This window comes from Pimephales promelas, chromosome 2, assembly GCF_988280905.1.
Source record: "Pimephales promelas chromosome 2, fPimPro1.hap1.1, whole genome shotgun sequence".
Lineage (NCBI taxonomy): Eukaryota > Metazoa > Chordata > Actinopteri > Cypriniformes > Leuciscidae > Pimephales > Pimephales promelas.
This window is the reverse complement of record NC_142770.1, coordinates 11,261,833-11,285,806: the sequence shown is the minus strand read 5'-3', so window position 1 is coordinate 11,285,806 and position 23,974 is coordinate 11,261,833. Positions and strand designations below refer to the sequence as shown.

At 38.2% G+C, this 23,974-nt stretch overlaps 1 protein-coding gene across 2 annotated transcripts in view; it reads left to right on the top strand.

Moving 5' to 3' along the window:
- sbno2b (strawberry notch homolog 2b) overlaps positions 1-23,974 on the top strand; it is a 47,262-nt gene that overhangs the window by 19,524 nt on the left and 3,764 nt on the right. The window contains exons 1-28 of one of the 2 annotated variants that reach the window (XM_089135026.1): positions 5,383-5,664; positions 12,616-12,762; positions 12,976-13,059; positions 13,159-13,258; positions 13,349-13,509; positions 14,367-14,500; positions 14,585-14,675; positions 14,774-14,917; positions 15,517-15,634; positions 15,716-15,821; positions 15,902-16,055; positions 16,903-17,079; positions 17,168-17,265; positions 17,516-17,598; positions 17,677-17,862; positions 17,948-18,069; positions 18,180-18,311; positions 18,397-18,532; positions 18,642-18,754; positions 19,714-19,785; positions 19,882-19,990; positions 20,080-20,151; positions 20,233-20,376; positions 20,462-20,556; positions 21,718-21,810; positions 22,007-22,138; positions 22,293-22,369; positions 22,456-22,646. In XM_089135026.1, coding sequence (XP_088991152.1) covers positions 5,587-5,664; positions 12,616-12,762; positions 12,976-13,059; positions 13,159-13,258; positions 13,349-13,509; positions 14,367-14,500; positions 14,585-14,675; positions 14,774-14,917; positions 15,517-15,634; positions 15,716-15,821; positions 15,902-16,055; positions 16,903-17,079; positions 17,168-17,265; positions 17,516-17,598; positions 17,677-17,862; positions 17,948-18,069; positions 18,180-18,311; positions 18,397-18,532; positions 18,642-18,754; positions 19,714-19,785; positions 19,882-19,990; positions 20,080-20,151; positions 20,233-20,376; positions 20,462-20,556; positions 21,718-21,810; positions 22,007-22,138; positions 22,293-22,369; positions 22,456-22,646 — 3,349 coding nt within the window. In that variant the 5' untranslated portion in view covers positions 5,383-5,586. Of the gene's footprint in view, positions 1-5,382; positions 5,665-12,615; positions 12,763-12,975; positions 13,060-13,158; positions 13,259-13,348; positions 13,510-14,366; positions 14,501-14,584; positions 14,676-14,773; positions 14,918-15,516; positions 15,635-15,715; positions 15,822-15,901; positions 16,056-16,902; positions 17,080-17,167; positions 17,266-17,515; positions 17,599-17,676; positions 17,863-17,947; positions 18,070-18,179; positions 18,312-18,396; positions 18,533-18,641; positions 18,755-19,713; positions 19,786-19,881; positions 19,991-20,079; positions 20,152-20,232; positions 20,377-20,461; positions 20,557-21,717; positions 21,811-22,006; positions 22,139-22,292; positions 22,370-22,455; positions 22,647-23,974 lie in introns of those variants that run through there. The other variant, XM_039682237.2, reaches the window with a different exon arrangement.

The following is a 23,974-nucleotide window of genomic DNA, read 5'->3' as shown; positions in this document are numbered from 1 at the left end:
TCCCTCCTCCAAGCTTCTCAATGTCTTAATGATTAATTTGTAACAAACTGTTAAAAAAAAATCTTAAATAAATCCAAATACCCGAATTTAATGATTTTGTGTGTTTAATCAGTAATACTAATGTCATAAAAATAAAAAGCACATTTTTTTAGTGTCAAATGAAATCAACCGTCTGCCCTGGCTAACGTCAGGGTTTCGGTCTAGTTCAGTTCATTCGAACATGTCTGGGTGATTCAGACTCAAGAATGGTGGATGGTGAGTAAGACCTCCTCTGTTGTGGTTAGTGCCATGCTATCCTTCAACAGATCACAGTCATGTTGCCCAACTGCTGCTATGAGACTCTCCATCACACTGACATTAGGAAAATAGACCTCATGAGGTCATGATAATAGAGCGCGGAGCACAGTGAGCTTCTCCAGAGGAGTACAGCCTAATATCCCCACATTGTGTGTGCATATCTAGTTCGGCAGACTCCATCTGTAAATAAACTTTCAAAAGCTGTGAGCTTGTTCAGAATGTAGTTCCTCATCATGTGAAGCTCTCTCAGGATTTCCTCTTTTTGTTTAGACACGAGTTGTTGTTTACAGGATGTACGACAGTACAATCAAAATAAAGACAGAGCACAAATCTTCTAGCTTCCCACCCACAGCTTGGTGATTTAAGATGCACAGGTTTGGTTAGTGATGATGGGTTTTCCAATAACTGAGGTGTGAGGTTGACTAGTTTATCCATCTATTTATTTATTACTCTCTCTCTCTCTCTCTCTCTCTATATATATATATATATATATATATATATATAAATATTTATACACACATGTATATGTACTGTATATATAGTCACACATACATAAATATTATATATGCATACATACATGCAAATTATTTTCTCACTGGCAATAATATTTAATTATTTTTATTAGTATTAGTAATAGTTGTATTATTAATATTATTTATCAAATTTATATATAAATATATATATGATACATTATAGATATAACTGATTAATGATGATAAATACTAGAGCCCGACCGATAAAGGATTTTGAAAGCCGATACCGATACAAATATTTGTTGGTTTTAAAATCCGATATTCCGATATATCGGCCGATATATACATTTTTTTTTTCAGAAACGTGCAACAAAACATTAACAGATTTCAAGCAATGTATGTCTCGTGACCAATTCACCATGACTCTGGCTGGATCAGCAGATTGCAGGATGTGTGGCGTGTTTTACACGATTGTTGCCAACAGGGACGGTGTAGAGTGCCTTCTGGTGGACAAACTATACAACTGCAACACTCATGACATGGTTGAAGCATGTTTCGTCCGTTTTTATTTTATTTTTGAAATATTAATTTATTGGCCATTATAACTGCCGATACCGATAGTTTGGAAAATACCTAATATCGGCCGATAATATCGGCCTGCCGATAAATCGGTCTGGCTCTAATAAATACAGAAAAAATAAATTGATAATAATAGTATGATTTATTGTTAATTTATCAATGTATAAGTTCTATATTTTATATTTTAAGTTGGATGTATGCTGCATCATGTTTTGTAGTGTTTTTCTTCAGCGTTGTGATATTTGTACATATCGGATATTTATCGTCTAATAAGATTTAATTAGCCGGGACAAAGGATGTTTCTATGTATTTGAAGTTATGGGTTTGTTGGCATTAATTTACGCTGTTCCATGTTTCTTTTGAATTTGTTAATATTTAAAGCACATTGACATTAGGTACATTATGTGAATGATCACGCAGCAATTTCGCATGAACTCTTTCTTTTTTTCTCTTCTTTCTGTTGGTCGTCACCTGTCACGTGTACTATAGTCATGCACCTGCCCTGAGCTTGTTGATAAGTGTGCTACTGAACCCATCCTAATGCATGAAGAGACTGTGGCTAAATTACAAAGTGCACTGATTCTGTACATGCATGCACCTGCATTTATAAATAATAAGTAATTTAGTCATGAATGCAGGTGCTTATTACAGTGATTATTACTTCTGTTATTTGTTTTTTGCACAGCTCTGCATTTCGCTCCTAATTGGCTAAAAAGTTTCTTTTGAAGGAGAAAGGCGAGCTAACGTACCTCTGTTTCTCGAGGGGAAGCATTCCTCTTGTTTTTATCTTTGATGGACATGTAAGAAGTCACAGTGTTTTACAAACTGAAGGAAAAGAGATCTTACCTGAACACTACTACACAAGAGAATGTGAAACCACAGGCCGACCACAAAGCTCACAGACCTACATGCATTTGCGTACTCCTGTCACTGGCACGTTTTGTAGGGCATGCATCATCATCATTGTCGTCGTCTCTGGAAGTGTCTTTTGAAAGCCTTTTTTTCTCACGAACTACTTAAAGCATTTGAACACAGATTCATTTTTGTTTGAGGAGGTGGATTTCGGAGGAAACGTACAGTCGTTAATTTAGCCTACACCATTTAGACTTAAATGGAATTGTTTTCCCTATATACGTCTTCCAAGGAAGGATGATTTATCTGTTTGGTATCTTCTTCACTGTATCGCTTTCATTTAGTATCAAGCACAATTTAATGCATGTCCCCAGCCTTGCATTGGTTGCTGTGTAAAAAAGCATACATTTTACAAAATAAAAATAATATATTTTTCTAAACATAAATTATTATAATTTTTTTTTAAATATTACAGTTATATGTGTGTTTGTGTGTGTGTGTGGGGGGGGGGTTATATGTTCTATATTTTTTTAATTTTATCATTTAATTTAATAAAATTATTTGTTTATATATATATATATATATGTATGTATCAGAATATTGAAATGCGTTCTAATTAGTAACACTATAAATTTACTTGTTTTAGGTGTACCATAAAGCTTAAATGATAAAATGTAAGTAATACATGTAACTCTCAGTCACGTATTTATTTGCCAAACAATGGTCATTTTCTTCAAATTTGCCACTCACTTAGCCTCGAAATCCAGACCCAAATCTGAAAGACTAAAGGTCCGGCATTAAGTAATGAAAATCGTCCAACTTGTAGATTAGACTCTTGCCGCATCCGGTCTGCAAAACGGAAAAAAAAAAAAACTTTCTTGCAAAGGAACGGTTCAAACAACTGGTGTTCATCCATAGCCATCTTGTAATGTTTAATTATGACTTCGACGTCACAGTGCTGTCGTCATCTGTTTAGCTCGCCTCTGGCCGCCTATATCAGATACACTAATGTGATTGGTGCAGCTCGGCTACAAGGGCATAGGTAATGAGCATCATTACTCAATGGCAGTGTGACTCGCTGAGCAAATTCAAATTGTGCTCTCGCGAGAACTCTGCATTTCCATGGACCACCTTATAATGGGTACCACTCACTTATAGTTCCGGGTAAGGGGATCCAAAAAACAAATAAAATGTAAACAAAAATATCTTCTTGTGTGTTATATTTTTTACATAATATACTTTTTTATATTATATAAAAAAGTAAGTGTTAAAGAAACTGAAACTTAAATCAAATGTTATAAAATGTGTGCAATGTAAAAGTGTAAACTTGTTTACAATGTAAATTGTTCTAATCAAGGCAAAATTTGAGATAGATCAACATCTGTAATAAGTAGTGGTTTAATGGTTCACAAAGTTCACAGTTCAATTTGATACGACACAGTGGTGACACGGTTCGGTTGGTCATTTTTCAATCCTGTATAAAGCCCGCCTTCACAATTTGATTGGTCCGAACAGCTTTGGTTCTGGCATACTTGTCCCAGACCAAACTTCCCATCCTCAAATGTTGTGGGCAGGCCAGCTGTTCGGTCATTTTTGACAGAAAAAAGCTTAAATAAAAGATAAAAATAAATAATTTCGATTACCATTTCGATTTTTACTTAATCGAAATGGTACAAAACTTGGTAAAGGTTTTGACACAAAAAAAGCATGAACATGATTTAAAAAGGTTAAATGGTCCTGAAAAAAAAAAATATATATATATATATATTATATATACATATTATTTAAATGTTAAAGTTAATAATTTTATTTAATTAAATGATACAATTAAAAAATATAGAACATATACCACACACACACACACACACACACACATATATATATATATATATATATATATATATATATATATATATAACTACAGTCCTCGCAAAAATAATCTAGTGGAAACGTTTGGTGCCCAAAATCTTACTGAAAGCTCATTCTTTGAGATATCAAACTCGAATTTGGAACACAACTTGTTTAGATTTATTTTTCTTACAGTTTTAGAGTAAAACATGTTTTTGAAAATATATATCTCATTATATATCTCATAGACAAATTTTAAATAGTATTTGTGCATTTTTCATAACAATAAACTTATTAAAACGTTTGACTACCACACGAACAGCACCAAAGGGTTATTGTAATTATATTTTTCATTCATTTTGTTTCATAACAAAATATTTGTATTTGTTAAATATGTGAAGGTTTCTAGAGTTTTGTGTTCGGTTTTGCTTTTGGAGCATCGTTCTATCCACAGTAATTTGTTAGTTCATAATATCTAATACTCTAACATTATAATATTACGGTACACGATTTTTGTGAAGTTTAAAAACGCAAGTTCATACTGTCAAATAATGGCACATCTTTCTCATACCTCCCCCCAATGGAAGGATTTTAACTGTATTGAAAGTTAATTATCAGTGAGTCATGTTTACTGATATTTCCGTAGTACTGGTTCCGTGTCTATTCACAATAATGACACCACATCAAGGCGCCGTTCTGTCGTCAGGGTTACCAGTCACTGGCTGCTTTCCACAAGACATCGATTTCTGTTACGAGCCATAGCGGGACTCCAAACTGATTAGGCCCGCTCAGATGGCCTGATGTTTTTTTTTTTTTTGTGTGTGTGTGTTCCCGTAAGAAACCCAAGCAGGTGTTTATTTCAGTCTGATGCGTTTTGGGAAACCAGCCAATTGGATATGAGTTAATTTAGCATCTATGGTGCGTTTAAAACCAGTCCTAAAAATATGACTTTGTTAACCGGTCCGCCTTGACGCGAAACGTATCGGCCTGATTGTTTTCCATTCATAAGTGATGAACACAAAAGGGCACAGCCTGAAATAAATGCGCTCAGCTGGGAGCCACTAAACATAATAATCATTAAATAATGATCTGCCAGCGTTAAACAGATCCAGTGCAGCCGCCACAGCGCTCTGGAGAACCGTAGCGCTGCACTGTTTACACTACGAATGCGGTTGAGTTACACCATGTACTGTAAAGAGGGCCTGACTGCCAGTAACTCTAGTCACTTACCAACAAAAGCATCATTTCCTGAAAGCTCCTCCCCTCCCCTCCCCCTCGCTCAGCTCCCCTCCCCTCTCAACCACCTTTAGCATTGAGGAACTAAACCACAATCAATATGAGTAAACCTCCATGCACATACCTGTCACTCCTCTTTTACTAGGAAGGGCACAGGGGTCTCCAGAGCCTTAATATACCTGTTGTGCCGGCAAGAGAGTTGTTTTTCTTTCCGCCCATCTGACTTTGGGAATGTTGCAGCTGTGAGCGTGCCGGTTCTTTCTCCAGCACATGGAAAGGATCAGTTGTTTCCAGAAGGTGAATGATAGTGACTGGACTCATGTCACTCATGCAGTTTTGGACTAAGTTTTACGCACAGCTGGGACGTCCTCCACCCAAGGTAGAGCACGTAAATGTCTTCAGTGTGATCACTTTTATCAGAAATATATGATGTTGCAGGGTGAGAAAGTCAGGTTTTGGTGCCTGAGGAAAGACGTTAGCTAGCGCTCTACTTTCTTCCCTCAAATAATTTCTTTGAAAAGATTAGAAAATGATTTCCTCGTCACTTTTGTTTTGTGTGAACATCTGAAGATCTACGACCTGTCGCTGGGCTGTAAACTATAAACTGACATCGTTTATCAATAAACTGACAAGTATTAATCAATAACAATTTATGTTTTCCAGCCATGCCAATATATGTATCTATATAATGCATTTTTCTCAGTAACATACCTTTTTATTATTCACTTTTATTAGTATATTTTTACAGATTTATTTTGCGATTTTCTTTGTTTTAATTGTATAATTACATTTGTATAACCTAATCTTATATATATATAATTAGTTTATTATATTATATATAATTCATAATAATCATAATATCTAAAATTTATTTTAAACAAATATTTTTTCTTAAATAATTTCTTTCTATCCTTATAATATTATGTATTTTTATATAAATAATGTATAATTCATATTTTTACAGATAAATGTTAGATTTTCTAGATCTTTTGCATTCAATTTAGTATTTAGAGCATCATTCTGATTACAATGATAACACTACGCATGTCAAACATGGTTTCCAGTAAGAGGTGGACGCAGGTGATTTCTTGGATTTGGCTGTATTATTGCTCTTTCTTTTTTTTTTTTTGCATTAGTTTTTGCACTAGTTTTGAAATTTCAAAAGCATTAATGATTGCGTCAATCTCAGGAAGTAGACGAACCACAGCAAAAGATTTTGAAATCTGACATGATTTTTGCACTTTTTTTTTTTTTGTAGTGCACACAGATCTCTCAGTTGTCGAATCAATCTTAGATGAGAATCTCCTGTGTTGCATTAATTTTAACTGGAGGCCACTTCCCTTAATTCTGGTCATCATGAATTGTCTGATATCGAAGCGGTTTGGAGCTGTATTTTGGGCCTGTGGCAGGGCGACACTCATGTTTTACGGGAACAGTGTGATGTAAAATGCTGTTAAGGCACATTGAGCCTTTGCTTCCCAAACCGACGATCTGCAGGGCTGCATGACATAAACCACATCTTCCTTTTGTACACTCTTCCTTCTTTTTTTTGTTTTTGTTTGTTTCATTACGTTGTTCTTTATCTTGTCATTCGTCTATTTCGTTTGAACGTTCATTTTTCGTTTGTTCGTCCAATCTTTTGGTTGTTTGTCCGCTCTCTCATTTATTGGTTTGTCTTTCTTTCTCTCTCCCTCTATTTCCTTTCCTTCTTTCTCATTCGCCATTGTATTTGTTCGTTCTTTTCAATTCAATTCAAATTTATTTTTATACCGCTTTTCGCAATACATATTGTTTCAAATCAGCTTTACAGAAAGTGCATTACAGAAAAGTGCATGGAAAATACTATACTTTTAGTTAATCGTGTAATAATCTTTTTTTCTTTCTTTAGGCCATTTGCCCTTTCTTATTTCTGTTTACCTGGTATTTCTTTCCGTTTGCATGCTTTTTTTTTTTTTGCGGTCATTGATCTTCTTTCTTTCTTTAATTTTCTCCTTTCTATTTCCTTGATATTTATCTCCCTCCTAACTAAATGAAACAAATAGGACATAAAACGCATCAGGAAGCTAGATGTGAAAATCTGGCAGTGACGCTTTAGGCTCGTCTGCAGCTTTCCCGTCAGTGCTTGTTGGGAAGGTTCAGTAAGTGTCATGCTGTGGTGTAACCTGACACATTGTCGTAATAATGAGGCTTTATTACACTATGGGAGTGTCAGGAGATTTTTCTGTGTATTTTTCTTCCTCTTGTACACACAAGCTTTAATCATCTTACACAAGAGTGCGGCCACCAGCTTGTCTTGCAGGTGCATCTTTTTCCTTATATTTCATACAGGAAACATTTGCGCAGGCTTACTGTAAATGATGCATTTCTGGTGGTCCCCACAGTCGAGCGCTGCCAGCTCATCTCTACCGGGTTTGTCTATATTTCCCCCTTGGCAATGATTTTCAAAGCTCTTCTACTGTAAATCACTGTCTGACAGGTTATTTTTTGTCGCTTTTGTGTCATTTCCAGCTTTTGCTTGTTAAATGTTTATGCTGACGATGCATGATGGTGCCTGCCGAGTGGAAAAAAGGCTTTAGGAAACTACTATCTTTGCCCAGCTCGCCCCAACCCAAATAGACAATTCAGCATGCTTCAAAGAAGTCTTGGTTTTACAGAGCACTGCATCCAAAAACCAAACCGAACTGAAATTGTTCATTTTGAAGCGTTGCAGGATGTTTCTTCAGGTTAGGTTAGCCTACCCTGTGGACGAAAACCGTCGAAAAGGATTTTCCTCAATATAAGTTCCTCCTTTGCGACAACATTGTGTTCCTGTAAGTGCAGAAGTTGGTCATGAAGTACCATCAGAATATGACTGACGGAATATTAATTTCTAAATTAAATTAAACGTTTAATACACTGCAACCACGTCGGTCCTTAATACGCTTACATTCACACACAGTTTGGCTATTTACAGGAGTGACACTGGATTCTGTAACCAAACTCACACCTGTAAATTTCAGAAAACCTTTGCTGTGTGAACGGAACCGGACTGGACAACTAGTTGCCCATCACGTCACGCAGTGCAAGAGAATCTGTTGCGAGTTTCCATGTGTGGTTTCGGTAACGTATCTAAAGGTTTCTAGTCACTGTCCTCCACCGGAGCGGCTCCCGTCAGTTTTGTGTTGTACTTGTGGATTTGACGCATAAACTCGTCAAAAGTGTTAACATTTTTCATGTTACTTTGGTCACTGTAGCTGATGTGGTTCCTGGTAAGAGAATACAGGCTTGTCGGCTGTTGCGCATTCGTTACAGTGTGAACGGGACATTTCATACCTGTAAGTAAATGCGGTTCTGTGACCGTAACCTATAATTGATTGACTATGAAGTATTTAACAACAAAAGCCTCATTTAAGTGGTCACTGGCTGTTAGACCGCACTGCTTTGCATAATGCAAATGCCATCATAAGGATAAAACAGTAAATGTGTTTTCCTTCATGGAAATGTTTTACGACATGGCATTACTGATCAAGGTTTAATGTGCAAATACTCGACTTAAAGGAGTAGTTCACTTTTAAAAAAAAATTTGCTGATAATTTACTCACCCCCATGTCATCCAAGATGTCCACGTCTTTCTTTCTTCAGTCGAAAAGAAATTAAGGTTTTTGATGAAAACATTCCAGGATTTTTCTCCGTCCAAAAGACACTTTCAGTGCAGCTTCAAAGGGCTTTAAACGATTTCAGACGATGAATAAGTGTCTTATCAAGCAAAACGATCGCTCATTTAAAAAAAGGTTTAAGTTTTATAAGCTCAAATCCATGCCTTGCTCTGTTCTGTGATGCGCGTTTGTGACTCTCTTGTCCGAATTCGTTTATCAAAATGAACGAATCTTTTTCCGAGTCAATTCGTTCCTTTGTTCGTTGAATGATCCAAATGACGTTGAATGAACCAAAAGATTCGTTCGTTTTGTCACGAACATGCATCACAGAACAGAGCAAGGCGACCATTTGAGCTTATAAATCTTAAACTTTGTTTCTCTTTTTTTAAATGACCGATCGTTTCGGTTGATAAGACACTTATTTATCGTCTGAAATCGTTTAAAGCCCTTTGAAGCTGCACTGAAAGTGTCTTTTGGACCTTGAACCGTTTGTTCTGTGATGCATGTTCGTGACAAAACGAACGAATCTTTTGGTTCATTCAACGTCATTTGGATCATTCAACGAACAAAGGAACGAATTGACTCGGAAAAAGATTCGTTCATTTTGATAAACGAATTCGGACAAGAGAGTCACAAACGCGCATCACAGAACAGAGCAAGGCGTGGATTTGAGCTTATAAAACTTAAACCTTTTTTTAAATGAGCGATCGTTTTGCTTGATAAGACACTTATTCGTCGTCTGAAATCGTTTAAAGCCCTTTGAAGCTGCACTGAAGTGCATTATATGGAGAAAAATTCTGGAATGTTTTCATCAAAAACCTTAATTTCTTTTCGACTGAAGAAAGAAAGACCTGGACATCTTGGATGACATGGGGGTGAGTAAATTATCAGCAAAAGTTTTTTTTTAAAGTGAACTACTCCTTTAAGCATGCAAAAATTTGTTGTTGATTACTTGAACTACCGATTAGTTGTTACAGCTCTACATATAAGTATAATGAAATATCAAAGAAGCCACAGAACATGATGGATTTCACTGGGACAATGAAAGTGCCTCAAACCTTAAGGGTTGAACTCTTACTGTTTATGCTGTTTTACCTCGTGATCATGCGAAGGACTCGATTTAGTCTGGCAAACATCCATCCTCTCGCTCAGAAACAAAAGATGGTCTTATTCAGCTGATGCCTCAGAGTTCATGTAAGGCCACTCAGTGGTGGGTGGAATAAATGCCACCATCTACATATTCCGTGTGAACGTTACTTTTAAATCGGTCTTAACACAGTTATTTAATGAGTCGTTTAATGAGTTTTTCTCATTACTTGGTTTCCTTCTCATTTATTAGTTTCAGCGTTTTAGTTTTTGCTGTTCGTTTTAAGCAGATACATTCAATGCCACTCCGTCATCCTGAAGCGGGGAATCCCTGTTTGCTGGCTCAGCAGTGGAGAAAAGGAGTGGAGAGAGGAGGAGGTGGCCTGGCCTTCCAGGAAGTCTCGCCTTGTTCCTTGTGGTTGCCTGAGAATGTACAAAGTCAAATTCGGCTGTTGCCAGTTGCTATGTAATATCAAAAGTCATTTCCCTTAGAGAATTGCAGAACAGTTTCATGTTTTTTGTTTTTTTTTCACAAAGTTATGTTTTTTCAGAAAGTTATCTTCTGGCATCTCTTTGCTCCGTTTGGCAGTGCTCTGCAAACGTGTCCTCAAAAGATCAAAGGAAGCATAAAATACGTTACAACATGATTGTGATAGCAAATGACGACCCCAGCTGTTTGATCAGTTTAAGTGGGCAGGTTGTGACCTCAGGTTTCAGAATCCCCCCAGCTTTCTGAAGTGCCGTCACTACTGAATTGAGCATTTCCTGGGTTTTCAGTGGAGTAGAGATGATCTAGATCACGTCCCTGGTGGAATGTTGCCTTTCTATATATGGGCATAAACGTGTTTTTGTCCGTTGTCAAGTCATTCTGTCATCCAAGCATCCTTCCTATCACAATGAAATCAACGAGCAACATAATTTGAATGCGGAAAGATGACTTAGCCACTGCCTGGAGACTGAAACACTGTTGCTTAAACAGTCAACTTATTATGATGTGAACTTACTGAAAGCTGATTAACACTGTTACTGTAAATGCAACATTTTGTTGTTTGAATATATATATTTTTGTTAAATATTAATGAATGAGATCATAGGGAAAAAAAGAAACGACGCATGTTGGTTTAGTTTTCCACTCTCAGTTTCATTTCACTGCTTTTAATCTATGTTTATTATCTCCATAATCAAGTATAGAGGAAGTACAATGACTTTGAATTCATCGCTTCTGACAGAACTTCTGAAAGAGCGTGTAATCAAGCTCAGATGTTCTCACGAAACTGCCATGACCCAACTAACATCACAAACAACATGCGCACCTTCCATATTGCACCAAAGTCACGTTTCCCAGAATCTCGGTAATGCCCCATGAACACTAGCAGCGATTTTAATGCACTTGAGTGCACAGGTATCTAATGGTAGTGTGAATAAAAAGCATTGTGATAATCTGTAAGACTATTTCAGGTCAATCCTTTACTATTTTACTTGAATGTGTCTACTTCAGTCTGACTCACAACATTTAGAAATGGTTCCCATTAATGAAACGGATCGAATACCACGGCTCCTGGCCACCCTCCAGTTCTTAGTTGTTTACCATTTGCTGGTTTTCCTCGAACAGTGAAGGGTTCTTGGAAAGTCTTGGCTGTATGGAGAGGCCCCTTTAGATCCCTCACACATTCCACTAGCGTGTAACACCAATTTTACTACAAAAGCCTGTGATTATCTGAGTGCATTGTCCTTTAAACCAAATCCAGATTATAATGCTCATGCTGTAGTGTTGCCTGTGAAGTACCATCTCTGCACTTCATCTGCTTAATTTACTGTGTTAATTAGATTGTGGGTTCAGTGGTTTAGGTACTGTGACATTTCCCAGCCATCTTTAACCTTGATCTGAAGTATTTGGTTCTTTATAGATAATTTGTGCATTTTAAACTCCATAATTTGTTTTGAATGTCCTGCAGTCTCCACCACATTCAGACCTAGCATTAAAGGAGTAGTTCACTTTAAAAAAAAACTTTTGCTGATAATTTACTCACCCCCATGTCATCCAAGATGTCCATGTCTTTCTTTCTTTAGTCGAAAAGAAATTAAGGTTTTTGATGAAAACATTCTAGGATTTTTCTCCATATAATGGACTTCAATGGGAACCAAACGATTCAAGGTCCAAAAAGAGTTTCAATGCAGCTTCAAAGGGCTTTAAACGACACCAGACGATGAATAAGGGGCTTATCTAGCGAAACGATCGGTCATTTAAAAAATAAATGAAAAAATTGCACAAATGCTCGCCTTGCTCTGTTCTGTGATGAGCGTTCGTGACTCTCCTGTTTGAAATCGTTCATAAAAATGAACAAAACTTTTTTCAAGTCATGACTCGAAGGGTCCTAGATAAGACCCTTATTCTTCATCTGGTGTCGTTTAAAGCCCTTTGAAACTGCACTGAAACTCTCATTTGGTCCTTGAACCGTTTGGTTCCCAATGAAGTCCATTATATGGAGAAAGTCCTAATATGCTAATGCTAATATGACCGCACCCTTAGTTTCCATGAAATCTTTTGCATTACATGATGTTGGCAATTAAACTGATTGGTAAATTGTTCCTGTTTTCCTTTCTATCAGGACCTCTCTTGTCTAGATGATCTACCAATCTTCTCCCCTACGACCGACTCGTTATCCGTATACACCAATAACGATATCCTCAGGACCGATGTGACACCCAATGTACCCACAATATGGGACATCAAAACATCAGCATCAGTCCAAGAGGTAAGGCTAATTCCTGACCGCAAATGCTCATGTTAAACGTAACTGACTTTACCAGTGTTTTCTGGCATTTGTGTGGAATTACTATTATTAGCATAGTAGCAGAAACCACACCTATGAGGGACACACCAACAAACTGAACCTTTGTTCCCACTCTTATAGTAAAGCATGTGATCTTTTTGTTGACTTTAACTTGTTTCTCTTGTTCCTCATCAGGTGAATTCTAACAGGTTTCAAGGTTTAAACTCTTTGGACGACATCACTGCTATCATCAATACACCACCCATAGGAGGTTATCAGGTAACTCTCAATCAACAGTTCAGTCAAACAGCAAAGTATGTCTTTGTTTCTCTTTCTTTTTTTCCTTTTCTATTTTAATCTTATTACATGTTTACACAGAGACCCCAACCACAGCCAGAAGAGGAAGAGGAAGTCGAGGTGGAGGAGGCTGAAGAGCTGGGTCATGTTGACACCTATGCAGACTACAGGCCCTCAAAATGTAAGAGTTGTTTTTTTGCACATATTTCTTGGCTTTTAATTTCATACTAGAAGATTCATAACGTTTTTGCTCTCTGTTTCACTGCCTCAGCAAAGATAGGAAAATCCCACCCAGACCGAGTGGTCGAAACCAACACTTTATCTAGCGTACCTCCTCCAGATATCACCTACACCCTGTCCATCCCAGAGACCACCATAAATGACGGCCTGCTCTCTGCTTTGCAGCTGGAAGCCATTATCTATGCCTGCCAGGTACCCCTAAACTAACTTTGCCTTTCTTTTCCCATAAGATGCACAACAGTGCCTTTCTTTATAACAACAAATTGAAAGAATATAACGGATTGCAGGGTTTACCGCAGAAAATGTATTAGTTAAAGGGGAAATGAAACAGTCAATCAAGTTTTCATGATTTACAAGATTGATTTCCACTATAATCAACAATTATATAAGAATCATGACAAATGTAAACATTTATATATATATCTTTCGCCACCAGGGCGCCGCCATTGTGCAGTATTCTATCATGTGACGTCACAGGGTTGGTTGGCTTTAGTTTAACAGTCTCTGGGCAGTGAATATCCCGACATCAAACTGTTTACACTAGTGTTTTGACCGCGAACGACTAATGTTAGGTACAGTCATGAGAGAAAAAGTCGACGTCTAATGTTATATGTTGACAAACTGCACATAGAAACATTGTTCACGATGTCTGCCATCATATTCCCGTCTCGTCAACACCATGTGCATGTAAAAGCACATTGTGTTGACATGGTTTGAGACTGTTTACAAAACACTCTTTTTTAACTGGTCAAATCCCAATTTCCCAACCTTATCCATCATTCAAAAATGTTATGACCAAAATGATTTACTATGAACTACCCCCTTAGACTTTTAATTAATGCGAAATATAATGCGTTTAATATTCATCAAATATGAATAATTTGGAATTAAATTGATACACAATCAGGTGAATGTTCTTATTATTCTTTTAATTTTAAATTAGCCATCGTAAAATCAGCTTCAGACTCTTTGTCTGCAAATATTTTTTACTTTCTCATCATACTTGGAACAAACAGGCCACTAATATAATCTTCTTTATGACACTACAGCAACATGAAGTGATTCTGCAGAACAACCAGCGGGCCGGCTTCCTCATCGGGGACGGCGCCGGAGTGGGCAAAGGTCGCACAGTGGCTGGCATCATTTTAGAAAACTACTTAAAGGGAAGAAAGAAAGCACTATGGTAAGCCATCTCCACACCATCGACTCTCCCACATCGAACACAGACTCTGGATCAGTTGCCTCATCCTTCTCATCTCTCCTCCAGGTTCAGCGTCTCCAATGACCTGAAATATGACGCAGAGAGAGATCTCCAAGACATCAATGCACCCAATATACAAGTGCATGCCTTGAATAAGGTCATTATTACTGCTTGGCTCAATATGGCAGCCTTGTTAATGGAGATTTTCCTCATAGCTCTGCTCGATGTGCCTAACTGTAACTGTTTTCCGTACAGATAAAGTATGGAGACACAGCTACCTCAGAAGGGGTCCTGTTTGCGACCTACTCAGCACTGATTGGGGAGAGTCAGGCAGGCGGCCAACACCGAACGCGTCTAAAGCAGATCCTAGACTGGTGTGAGCCGGATTTTGATGGAGTTGTATCCTTTACCCGCTATGGAGTTATGAGCATAACATAGATTTTGTGTGCAAGGATTTATAACTTTCTGTTGCCCTTACCCCTTAAAAAAAAAGAATATTATACATTTTCACTCTAAAATATGATACTTATTAAAATATAAATATTAATTACAATTTTATCTAAAAATAAAATACTTATAATATTAAAATATACATATTAATATATTTTACAATATTTTTATATATTATTACATAATTTTCAAAATGTTTTAGAAAATCATTCTATCGATATCATTCAATTTAATTCAGTAATTCTTTCTTTGTACTTTAACTTTTTATAGTAATATTGTTTTAAATTAGCCGTAGTAGTGTATTTTATTTATTTAAAATAAATATACTAATAACAAATATATATTATTTTTATGTTTATTTATAGTATAATGTAATATTGCGTTAAACCATTTTTATTTCTTACTCTTAAAATACATTTTGTAGAATTGTTTTATTTTCTTATAACTTCAAAAGTTATCCATGTTTTTTATAAACAATCCTCTGTAAAAAAAAAAAAAATGAAGGTGAACATAAAGTTGGCTTTACCCTTGACAACAGCGACCCATAGATTATTTTTGATGAATGCCACAAAGCCAAAAATGCAACGTCCACAAAGATGGGGAAGGCCGTGCTGGATCTCCAGAACAATCTGCCGTTGGCCAGAGTGGTGTACGCCAGTGCCACAGGTGAGTCTCTGCACTGCAGAACACTTGCAGTACCACACATTATGCCAGAGGCTTAAAGTGAAGGACTCTTGTGTTTCTCAGGTGCCTCAGAGCCAAAGAACATGATCTACATGAGCCGTCTGGGAATCTGGGGAGAGGGAACCCCCTTCAGGACCTTTGATGACTTCCTCCACACCATAGAGAAGAGGTTTGTATTGGACAACAAACTTGTGATTATGAAAACTAATATATTTGTATACGAAATCTGAATGTACTCTTCATTTATAGGGGTGTGGGGGCCATGGAAATTGTTGCAATGGATATGAAGGTCAGCGGGATGTACATTGCACGCCAACTCAGCTTCTCGGGAGTTTCATTCCACATAGAAGAGATCAGCTTGGATGATGATTTCAAACTTGTGTACAACAAAGCTGCTAAACTTGTGAGTTCCATTTTTTTCTTTAGTGAATAGAAAGTTTAAATTAATAGCATTTATTTGAAATAGAAATATTTTGTAACATTGTCTTAACACTCACTTTTTATCAATATAATGCATCCTTGCTAAATAAAATTATTAATTTCTTTAAAAAAAACATACTGAACCCAAACTTGTGAATGGTAGTGTACATGTAAATAACTATTTGAATATGGGCATGGGTTGAATACATCTTTAATTCATTCGATAGAAAACACTGAAAAACAACAAAACAGTCTCTAATGAAAAAGTTATTAAGCAAAACCAAAACATTATCCTGGCTGCACTTTTCAGTACAATGAAAGTGAATAGGTACTAAAGCTGTTAAGCCCCCAAACAACAACATTTTACCACAAAGCTATCAAAAAGGTTAGAAGCTATATTCCAAAACTTCTGAAGCCATCCAAAACCATTATTAAACTGAAAATGTATCCATTACTGATAATCTTCCCATGAAATGACAAAGCTACAGCAGAGGGCAAGATTTTCAATAACATTGGCTACATTTCAGTCTGTTTATTCGACAAATCTATCGAATGGCTTCAGAAGTCATTGAATACAGTGGAATTGTAATATGAACCACTATTGCATACTTTAATAGTGCATTTTTTTTTTTAAATATTGGAGCTTGATACCTCCAGTCCCCATTCACTTGGCCAGGATATATCGATGAGTGAGAGTAAATGATGACTTAATTGTCATTTTTGCGTGAACCCTTACCTTTAAATGTAGTACAGCAAATCAAGTACCTGAACTAGTCTGTAAAATGGGACATTACGCTGTGTATGCATATCTGACACAATCTCCTCTGCAGTGGGCGGAAGCTTTGGCTGTGTTCATGCAGGCCGCCGACGAGCTCTGCATGAGCTCCACGAAGTCCCTGTGGGGTCAGTTTTGGTCATCCCATCAGCGTTTCTTTAAATACCTCTGCATTGCCGCCAAGGTGCGCTGCTTGGTGGAACTGGCCAAAAAGGAGTTAAAAGCAGGAAAGGTCAGTCACATTAGAGAGCCCGAACTCTTCCCAGTGACACATTACTTGTTGCAATATGCATTTTACACTCTTTCTTTCTTCTCTCTAGTGCGTTGTGATTGGTCTACAGTCAACAGGTGAGGCTCGAACCAGAGAAGTCCTTGATGAAAACGACGGACGCTTGGACAGATTTGTGTCTGCTGCCGAGTAAGTGAAACCTTTCATAAATATATAGCCACCTTATGACTACTTCTTTCCAGAGTAGTTTCTCTTGCAGTTTCATAATGATAGAAAGGGTTCTCAATATTTGCATTGCTGTGGTCATCTCACAGTCCATGTATCATTCTGAAACCTATGTGTAAGTGTTATTTGATAAGAACCACTTCCTTAAGCCAATGCCAATTCCACAAAAACTCTTTTTCTGCCTTAACACGATTATGTGTTTGTGGTTTCTCAGGGGGGTGTTTCAGTCTCTAGTCCTCAAACACTTTCCATCAGAGAAGCAGAGGAGAGAAAAAGGAGCGGTGAACAAGAGGAAACGTGAGTTGTGTCGCACACTAGTAAAGTCGTCCATACATTGCCCCGCCTTTCATGGTTTGATTGAACGTTCTCCCGCAGGTAAGCCACGGGGCCGACAGCCAAAGCAACCCCGTCACGGCACTGATGTAGTTGGAGTTATCAACATCAGCGATGACAGCAGCACCGAGTCTGACGCCTTGGACAGTGACTCCAACTCCTCACCTGACTCGGTCCAAGACAACAGTGATGATGTCATTTTTGTCGATCAAACTAGCTATCAAATGGGTATGTTTAATTGGTATTTTATTGTGCGACTTATAATATCTCCATTTATCCTGATGAGGTTTTTTTTGCTCTATTTCGTCTTTAGCACGCTTAGAGGAAATGAAAAAAGCACTTCTCAACAAGATCGCTGAGCTGGGTAAAGAACTACCACTCAACACACTGGATGAGCTCATCGATAAATTTGGAGGTCCAGAAAAAGTATCAGAGGTTATTATTTATGTATTTTATCTAGTGGTCCAAGGATTGTTATACCTCAAAAACAAACAAAAAAACAAGGTTGTGTTAAAGCGCTAAACATGCTTTGTGTATACGCCCAGATGACGGGACGTAAAGGCCGAGTTGTGCGTCGGTCTGACGGCACTGTCCAATACGAGTCCCGCGCTGAGCAGGGCCACACCATTGACCAAATCAACATCAAAGAGAAAGATCGCTTCATGAATGGAGAGAAGGTGAGAGCAAGTCTTGACAAGGAAATCTGCTAACTTTAGGCTCCTTTTGTGCATTCAGTAAAATGTTTCGCCTAATTCCCTTCAGGTGGTAGCCATAATATCAGAAGCGGCCAGTTCAGGGATCTCACTTCAGGCTGACAGAAGAGTGAAGAACCAGCGTCGAAGGGTTCACATGACCCTGGAGCTGCCTTGGAGTGCAGACAGAGCCATCCAGCAGTTTGGTGAGTAGCATTAAATCATGCCTACCAACCTCTGACCTTGTCATCAAAGCTGTCTTCCCATGAAGAGTGCAGCTGTACCACTAACTGACAAGCCTTTGTTGTTCTTCAGGTCGCACTCATCGTTCCAACCAGGTCACGGCTCCAGAGTATATCTTCCTTATCTCTGAACTGGCGGGCGAGCGACGATTTGCGTCCATTGTGGCAAAGAGGCTGGAAAGCCTGGTGCGTCCCTGACATGCAAACTCCTACTCTTTTCTGACTGCAAATGGTTCATACACACTGTTTAACATGTGGTGAATTATGGGCCATTTATGTCTTGTGGTTATAATGGAGTGATATTGGAATGAGAGATATTCCAACTAGGGATGTCCCCAAAGCCTAAATTGAGCATGGAAAATGAGTAACGCATTCTATGGCGCCCCAAAAGGGACATGGCTAGGCTTGCTGCAGTAGTTTGTTACATTACAGATATATCGGCCAGCATATCGGTATCGGCCGATATATGTTCATTTTTTAATTTTATCGTTATCGGCCTGGTAAGAAAATGTGGCCGATATGGTTCGGTACAACATGTGCAGCTCAAATCTGTCATATCGTCTAAACAACACTATAATGAGAACATCATTATAATCGTGCGCTTGGGACATGGATTTAATTGTGAGACTTTTGTTTTTGTAATCAGGCTCTCAAAATTAGATAAAAATTTATCGGCCGATATATCGGCTATCGGCTTTCAAATATAAAGAATTATCGGTTATCGTATCGGCCAAAATTACAGTACAGTACAGTACATCAGATTTCACTTATCATATGAAGATAGTAAGGAGGGATGACTGCTACTCCCTATATACAGAGTATGTGTGATTGAAAATTCGAGCGAGCGTGAATTTAATTTTCGTTAATTCCAGCTCCCTGATATCCGCAAATTATATACAAAAGTAATTACCCAACTATTCAATCGCGAGAGAAAACGAAAGCATTGAAATACATTTGTTCCACCATCTCGTATTTCTTCCCATCACTATGTCTATTGGGGCTCTGTAGAATGTGTCATTTATTTTCCAAACATAGTAATCGGCTTTGGGCACACACGAAAAAGGTTGAAACATTTTAACATGATAAAACATTCAAATTTCTCCTCTGGTGCTGACATTTCTAATCTTTGTGTTTGCTTTTCACAGGGAGCTCTGACTCATGGTGACAGAAGGGCCACAGAGTCTAGAGACCTGAGCAAATACAACTTTGAAAATAAAGTGAGTAACTGTTTGAAATAGAACAGTGACACTGTTTAGAAAATACTCAAATAAGTTATGAACAAACCCGTGGTCTGTTTTGGCTTTTCTTCACAGTATGGCACCAAAGCTCTAGATAAGATTACCAAAACCATCCTTGGTCAGATCGAAAGCAAGGTACCCCCTCCAAAGGACTATCCTGGTGGCGACGCCATGTTCTTCAGAGGTAAATGAGCTCTATTTTTGCATCTCTTAAGATGTGGATCAGCTAGAACATTGATCTCACCAAAATCCACCAATGCCTCCTCATCTTAGACATGAAGCACGGTATGGTGGACGTAGGCATGCTCTGCAGTCAATCACGTTTTGGCATCAACACTGAAAAAGGTGAGGTTTCCACATATAAGAGTCATATCGTACATTTCATCCACGTATTTGCCCTGACCATGTGACGATGCTTCATTTCAGACTGCAATATCACCAAGTTCCTCAACCGAATACTGGGCCTGGAGGTACACAAACAGAACTCCCTCTTCCAGTATTTCACTGACAATTTCGACTACTTGATCGAAAAGGACAAGAAAGAGGGCAAATATGATATGGGAATACTGGGTAAGCAGCACTTCTTCTGGTGGTCTGTTACTTTTAAGTTACATTGATCTGCTTAGGTGACAACCAAGTATCTGCTTTCTCTCAGATCTGGCTCCAGGTAATGATCAGATCTATGAGGAGACACAGGAGAAGTTTCTGACCGCGGGAAATCCTCAAGATGGTCAAGTTATCCTCTATAAGGTCCGTCTTTTTTAAGAAGTGTGCATGAAAGTTGAAGACACACCAAGTTGAACTGATTCTCTAATGTTAAAGTTATTGCAAACCAGCTTTTTAACGGCTGAGAGCTCAGAAAACATGCCTAAGGCACAGGAGTTTCATGCGTGACACACTATCACTTTCACCAAGAGCAATATTTATTTTTGACGGCTTGCGCAATGGGGACTAGTTTCCCAGCCGTTAAGTACTTCCTTAAAGGGTTAGTTCACCCAAAAATGAAAATTCTGTCAGTATTTACTCACCCTCATGTTGTTCCAACCCCGTAAGACCTTCGTTCATCTTCGGAACACAAATTAAAATATTTAAGATATTAAGATCGCTCCTGCATACAGTCCATAGGCTTCTTGAGGGACTGGCTCTTGCTGTCCCCGAAAAGTCATTAAAGACATCGTTAAAATAGTCCAAGTGACTACAGGGGCTCAATCTTAAGTTTATCAAACGACGAGAACACTTTCGTGCGCAAAAAAACAACAAAAATAACGACTTTATTTCAACTATTCGTTTATTTCTCCCTCTGCGCGAGTCAGGTTACTAGTTTAATAGCGTAAGCTTCTGTTATTGTACGTCACACGCATCACACACACATGACCAGCGTCGGCCAATAGTGAGCCTACGTGTGACGTAGCTCTACGCAATCACACTACGTTAACTGACTACTGGCGCATGGAGAAGGAAGTGAATAGTTGAAATAAAGTCGTTATTTTTGTTGTTGTTTTTTGCGCACAAAAGTGTTCTCGTCGTTTGATAAACTTAAGATTGAGCCCCTGTAGTCACTTGGACTATTTTAACGACGTCTTTAATGACTTTTCGGGGACAGCAAGAGCCAGTCCCTCAAGAAGCCTATGGACTGTATGCAGGAGCGATCTTAATATCTTAAATATCTTAGTTTGTGTTGCGAAGATGAACGAAGGTCTTACGGGGTTGGAACAACATGAGGGTGAGTAAATACTGACAGAATTTTCTTTTTTGGGTGAACTAACCCTTTAAGCGAGAATAAACCACACTGTGTGAACTTTCTGTTTGGCATAGATTTTGGATCCAAGCATAGCCAGAAGATGTTGGACACCTGTCCAACCATTGTGGACAAGTTTGACAAACATTATCTCTGTTTGTTTTGTTGCGCAGATAAGTGTAGATAGAGGAATGCCATGGATGGAGGCTCTCCAGAAGATCCAAAATCTCAGCAACCCGGATGAAGGTTTCTACTTATCCCATAAAGTGAGTATTTAGGTATAGAGGCAAAAAAAAAAACCCTCTTCTTTCCAAATTTGCATGTAGTTTCCTTTTAGTAACACAGGAAAGATGGTTTCTTGGAAGAACCTTCCTGTTCAAGGGTGACGGAGGGTTCATGTGTAATTAGCGTTCTTCCTTAGATGTCTGATGTTGAACATGTTGGTGCCTGTCTCTTTTGCAGTTAAGAGGTAACTACCCATGCGTGCTGCTAGCTGTGCAGGGCCGGGAGCACAACATGATCATCTACAAACCAAACATTGGCAAGCAGGCCCAAATGGAAAGCCTTGATAAACTAAAACAAAAATACAACAAGGTGTGTTCAACCTCTTCACTGTACATGTAAAAAATAATAGGAAAAAGAGAAAGTGACACCCGTAGAACTGCTGTGAAAAACCTCTCTGCTGCCATCTAGCGAGCATTATGGGTTTACGACACCGTCTGAGTGATGTTTTCTACCCTTGCTTCAGGTCACTCCAGAGGAGGCACAGGATAGCTGGGAAAACCAGTTCACTTTCTCCTTCAGGAAATGTAGCCATGCTAACTGGTGAGAAAAGAGACTGCCCCAGCTTCTGACTTGGTACAAGCCAAACTGAGCTCAGAGAATCTAATGTTTATGCATAATTTATGCAGGAACGGGAGATGCAAGAAGATAGACGAGGGTCAGGAGTGCTTAATGGGCACTAGGTTGCGTCAGTACCACATGTTGTGCGGTGCTCTTCTCCGTGTGTGGAAGCGTGTGTCTGATGTGGTCGCTGATGTCACCAGCACCAGCATTCTACAAATTGTTCGCCTCAAGACCAAAGACAGCAACAAACAAGTTGGTGAGTTAACCTGTTGACTCTTCTTGAGGATTTAGCAGAGCCCCTTTCACACAGCGCGTTGATCCCAGGAAATTGCCAGAACGCCTTCTGTGTGAACGCAAACACGAGCCGGGATTGATACCGGTGTCGGGTTGGGGACCTAGTAACATTGCCAGAATCAGTCCCGGAACGCGCTGTGTGAACAAAAGCCAGGACCAATGCCGTAAGGGGTGTGTCATAGTGATGACCATAGACATAATAAATACATAGACGCCCTATTGGCCGCTTTGGAACGTTGCTGCGATACGTCAACGGGTCCGCCATTTTACGGAGGTCAAGATTGCACTGTAATTAAATGCAAGTAAACGGGTGAGCTGCGTTTTTTCAGGATAAAAACATTCTTGGATAAGAATGGTGAGATCCCTGTACTGAGATATTTAAGTTTGCTCATTGTGGAAAAAGCATTTTAATGTGATTGACCAGATTTTAGCAATAACATTGATAACTGATGGATCCTTTATGATAATACATATGTTGTGGTACAACTGGGCATACAGTGCAATGCAAATAGTAATTATAACATGAAGTGAGAAGTAATAGTAAATAGTTTAGTCGATAAAATAAACAAATAGTATACAGCAAATAAAATGGTAATGAATACTAGTATAATTATATATAAATATTGATAGTAGTATAGTTTATTAATAATACTATAATAATAGCAATAGAATAAGACATTTCAACTACAGAATATACACACACAAAAAATAAGTTAAATAGTGACATATATTTAATATTTAGCTCTTTTTGTTAAATTTCCGTTTTATAGATCAGTAATAGGCTAGCCATTATAACAGAAGTAGCTTCAGTCAAACATACAGCAGGATACAATGTTAAAAAAGCCTAATTATAAAGTTATGAAACTTTACTTTGCCCTCAGCCAAAACTATTTACCAGGGAACCATTTATAGATTAATGAGTCCAAAGATAAACACAAATTATACGAATTATATCTCGTGTTTAACCTCTAGACTAGAGACATCCGAGCCAGCGGCAACCGTCAGAAGCACTGGCCGAGGGACGGCTGTTCCAGGCGGGGTAGACGAGCGCTGGGCGCAGCTTACAACTCCGAAAACTTCAGATCAAATTTTTTAAATAGGCGCTATCTTTCTAAACAAACCACATATTTGAGCTTTAAACAACTACATTGTTGACTGAAAAACTATTAAAACTACATTTCGTGACACTATAACAGTAGTATTTAACCTCTAAACGTTACTATTACTAATTAAATCATGACCAAATACAACCAAAAACAAACGTTCAGTCTTGCTTGTGAAAGGCACTTC